The following is a 4507-nucleotide window of genomic DNA, read 5'->3' on the forward strand; positions in this document are numbered from 1 at the left end:
ATTATTTTCTTCAACAAAAAGATGCAAATCAATTGACTAAAACACTAATTCTGACTAGTTATTTATTTATCTCAATTAATTTGATTTAGAACAGTGAGCAGGGTTCCAGGGACACCACAGAATGAACAGAACAGGTGGCTTCCTGGAACACTCCTTGGAAAACATCTATCCACACCCCTGCAGTGCAGGTGAGTAGCCCTTAGCTCGACAACACTTTCAGGTTTCCACGTCAGCTGCCCTCACCCCAGCGTCTCTCTATGGGCAATGTAGGCAAAACACAATGCATGGGTGAACTTCAGCACTGGTGCTGCTTATGAAACAAATACAGGAAGGAGCAGAAAGAAACTGATGAGAGACCACAGTGGCCTATTGCAGGACATGCTGGAGAGAACAGAGAAGCCTTGTAAAGAAATTGGGATGGGCCTTGGGTCAGGTGTTAGGTGCCCCTCCTAGACCACATTTAAATCTGGTGCCTCTGAAATGCCACTGCTGTAGTTCACTCTGTTCAGAGCACACTCTGAATCTCTGCTTCAATATTTGTATTCTCTGATGCACCCCCACCCCAGCTTTGGGCCTTAAGCTGCTGTCAGGGTTCCAACCCTTAGATTAAATATCCTGGTTTGGGATTACTCCCACTGAAGTTCTGTGTTCAAAAGTCTTCTAATACGTCCCTTTCATCTATCACACAGAAAGCTCTCATCACACCATCAAACCCAATTGGGGCTTCCAAACTCTAGGCTTGGCCTGACATTCTGGGTCCTGCTTAGGCAGAAAGAGAGCTCAGACACACCTGCAGATGAGAGAGCTGCCTCCATCTCTCAGAAACCCTGGGGCAAGTAGAGAAGTTCATTTGTTTAAGGAAATAGCGACAGAGTCCTTCTGTGCAAGGCATTTCTCCAGTTCGGGACAAAGCTCCAAGCCAAAAGGAAGAACTCTGAAAACACGTCAACTTAATCTATTTTTTATTAAATACTTTATCTTTGTTCTATTAGAGTTGTCCTAATTTTTCTCCCATTGCTCTGCTCTGCCTAACCCCTGCTCTGTTTTTCTTCCAAGAATATTTACTTCTACATGGAAAATAGTTGAGATGGCCAACCGAGGAATTATGTCTCATCACCATCAGCACAAAAACAAAAGGTTGAGAAGAACATCACTTTTTTCTGTAAAACACTTCTCCCTTGTAAAAGCCATTCATCATGAGGGGTGGGAAGGAAACAGACAAAAAAAACCCTTCAATACTCAACACCTCTTTCGTGACATCCCTCCACAGCCCCAGAAAAATGTACTCCACATTTTCTGCTACATTTCATACCTTTACCATGGGATGTTTTGTGCATATCTGTTTATTTTGCCAGCAGACTATGACTCATTCTGCTGATCATGTCCTCTTCACTTTTTCATTACACCCCCACCCCCAGCACAAAGCTATTCATCAAATGACATCTGTGTCAGTGAAAAAGGAAGAGAATCAGCTCGCATCTTTCATTCTTACATATGCTGTGTTTTGACCACCTGAGCAGCTCCTGCCAGGACATTGAGTGGGAGGGGATCCTCGAGTGGACTTGGAGAAGCTTCAGCAGGGATGCACTGAATTTGAAATAATCTGAGGTGTATTTCCACCTTCTTCTGCAAGCTCTTGTTTCCTGGGAAGTGAGGAAGAATCAGCACTGGGGGGGGCGGTTCTAGGCTTTCAGGGAAGTGACAGGAGAGCGTGTCCCCACTGCAGGTGGCTGTGCTGGCTCTGCTCTGTAGCTGGAGGCAGACACAGCAATACCGGCTTGGTCTGCCAGGTTCCTTGGTTCCTCTCTGATTCTGACAAGTACAAAATGGTCTCCACCTCAGTCCTTCCTTTTCCATGCCCCTCTTCTCAGTTTCCATCCCACTCTACTTCACTGTTAGAAGAAACTTCATAGTGACTATGTGCCCCAAGTGCAATAGGATTCTCATTGCACTCAGTCATAAAAAGCTCACTGCAATGAAATAGCATATTTTTCCTTAGCTTATTTCAGTAAAAGAAAAAAGAAAGAACAATATCAAATACTTTAAATGAAATAGAGAAAACATAGACCTAAAACATTGAGAACTTGAACCCAGAATTATCCCTGGCTATACTGAGACGTGTAAAGCCATGTCCAGATATTCTAATGAGGTATCAGACCACAATGAGTCCTCTATGGCTTCCCCTGCTTCCCTTCCATATCTTCACTCACCTGCTGCACTGCGACTGCCAGCACATGCTTCCACAGCAAAGCCCAACAGATAGGGTTTGCGGGTGACAACCACCAATATCTTTGCTTCATTCATAAGAAACCTGCCTACAGTCCTTGATACAAGTCCTCTCTTCACACATCTGCATTTTTTAGGTGCTACTGAAAACCATGGTGATGTACCTCTCCTATGTTTCAAAAACCTTTGGATGAATCAGGGAATGTTTCCTTGATTTAGGCATTTGATGGGAAAAAGCAATACAACCAAGAACAGAAAGCATCAGAGTGAGGGGGAAAAGAAAAGAAGAAGGGGGTGTAGGTGGGTGAAAAAATGAAGATCGAGAAGTAGAAGGTGCAGGTCCTCTTGCCTACTGTGGAAAACTCCTTTCTTCCCTCATCATCAACATGATCCCTCCAGAAAGCAAAGGTCCCAGGATCAGGAAACCAGCCCTGAGTCTGATTCTGCCATCGCTTTTTATGTATCCTTTGAGAATCCACTTTTCCTCTTTGAATCTTAGTCCCTACATTGTGAAATGGAGACAATCATAATGACACCTGCACTCTTAAATACAAAAATATTTGTGAGAACCATATAAAAATATTTTGTAAGCTACAAAGTGGAATTAAACTGCAAGCCACTGTTCTCTGTCTACGAGTGCTCAGGAAGGAAGCCCAGTTGATGTAGGACTTTCCTCAGAGAGTTTTTCACCTCCTTATTCCTGAGGCTGTAGATCAAGGGATTCAGCATGGGGGTGACCAGGTTATTCAGGACCTGAACAGTTGCATCCAGCCAGGGGCTTGGGGTTGGCCTCAAATAGATGACAGCCACTGGCATGTACAACAGTAGAACAACAGTGAGGTGGGCACTGCAGGTGGAGAATGCACGTCGTCTGCCCTCTGCAGAGCGGATCTGCAAGATGGAGTAGATAATGCAGCTGTAGGAGGTACAGATGAGAAGGAAGCAACTGAGGGCCGTGAGGCCCACACTGATGAACCCTACCATCTCCAAGGCTGAGGTATCTGCACAAGCCAGCTTCAGCATCACTGGGATGTCACAGAAGAAATAGTCCACCTCATTGGGGCCACAGTAGGGCAATTGAAAGGTGAGAGTGGTCAGAAAGGTGGCCTGGATACAGCCAAAAAGTGAGGTACCCACAGCCAGGATGGCACACACTCTGTGGCTCATGATGACCTTGTAGCGTAGAGGGTGGCATATGGCAACAAAGCGGTCATATGCCATCACTGTGCATAGGAAACACTCAGTACAGCCCAGGAAATGGTAGAAGAAGAGCTGGGACACACAACCTGCATAGGAGATGGCTCGGCTATGGCCCGAGAGGTAGAAGAGCATCTTGGGAGAACTCACAGAAGGGAAGAATATGTCACACACAGACAGTTTACACAAGAAGAAGTACATGGGTGTGTGAAGTTGCGTGGAGGAGATGATTGCCAGTAGGATGAGCAGGTTTCCCACAAGGGTGAAGATGTAGAAGGACAAAAACAGGACAAAGAGCTCAGTCTCCAGGTCCTCTGTGTGTGGGATGCCCAGCAGGATAAACTCAGTCACCACAGAGGCATTGCTCATGGTTCTCATGAGGTCAGACCTTGCCAAAAGGCTCAAGACACCAAAGTCTGAACACCAGTATCGAATTATCAAGCTCTTTGCTGCTGAGGGTTTTGACTGTGTTTATAACAGGACACAACCAGCCCACTTATGAATGGCAAGGTCTGTATAAAAATATCAGTTAAAAAGAAATGCTAATTTTGGAGCCACAGTCTATCTAACCCCTGCAAGAAATGTTTTCATGCAAGCAGGTGATCATCTTCAATGACAAGATCAGAAGTTTAAAGGTATATTCAAAACATTCCTATGTTAAGTTTAAAAAATGTCTACAGTTGTTTAATTCAAGGATTTACTTTCTTTAGACAAATTTGTATTTTGAACTCTCACATTATCTTTGAGTAACAAACTCCCACTATTTATTACTCTCTGAAAAACAACAGGAAAAAGCATCACATTAGACATCAGAACAGTTCATTTAAGTCCTGCTTTTGCCACCTATTAGTTTTACAAGTTTAAGTAATTTCCACAACATTTTTCATAGACATACTTCCATTATCTACAGAACAAAAACCATAATGATTATACTAACTACAACTTCAACAACTAAAACACCCTAGTACCATAGTCAGGTCTAGGAAATGTCTGAAGTTTGACAGAAACACAAATCCTAATGAAAAGTGTTCCTTTCCATTATGTATCTGAGACTTATCTCCTTAAGTCCCTTTCTCTAATGTAC

General features: G+C 43.7%; 1 protein-coding gene across 1 annotated transcript; it reads right to left on the reverse strand.

Moving 5' to 3' along the window:
- Nucleotides 1-2856: 2856 nt before the first annotated feature.
- LOC128627212 (olfactory receptor 149-like) lies at nucleotides 2857-3792 on the reverse strand. Its single transcript, XM_053664057.1, has one exon. The coding sequence runs from the start codon at nucleotides 3790-3792 to the stop codon at nucleotides 2857-2859; it is 936 nt and encodes a 311-aa protein (XP_053520032.1).
- Nucleotides 3793-4507: the final 715 nt, after the last annotated feature.

Source organism: Artibeus jamaicensis, unplaced genomic scaffold (genome assembly GCF_021234435.1).
Source record: "Artibeus jamaicensis isolate MK-2021 breed Jamaican fruit bat unplaced genomic scaffold, CSHL_Jam_final contig_3327, whole genome shotgun sequence".
NCBI lineage: Eukaryota > Metazoa > Chordata > Mammalia > Chiroptera > Phyllostomidae > Artibeus > Artibeus jamaicensis.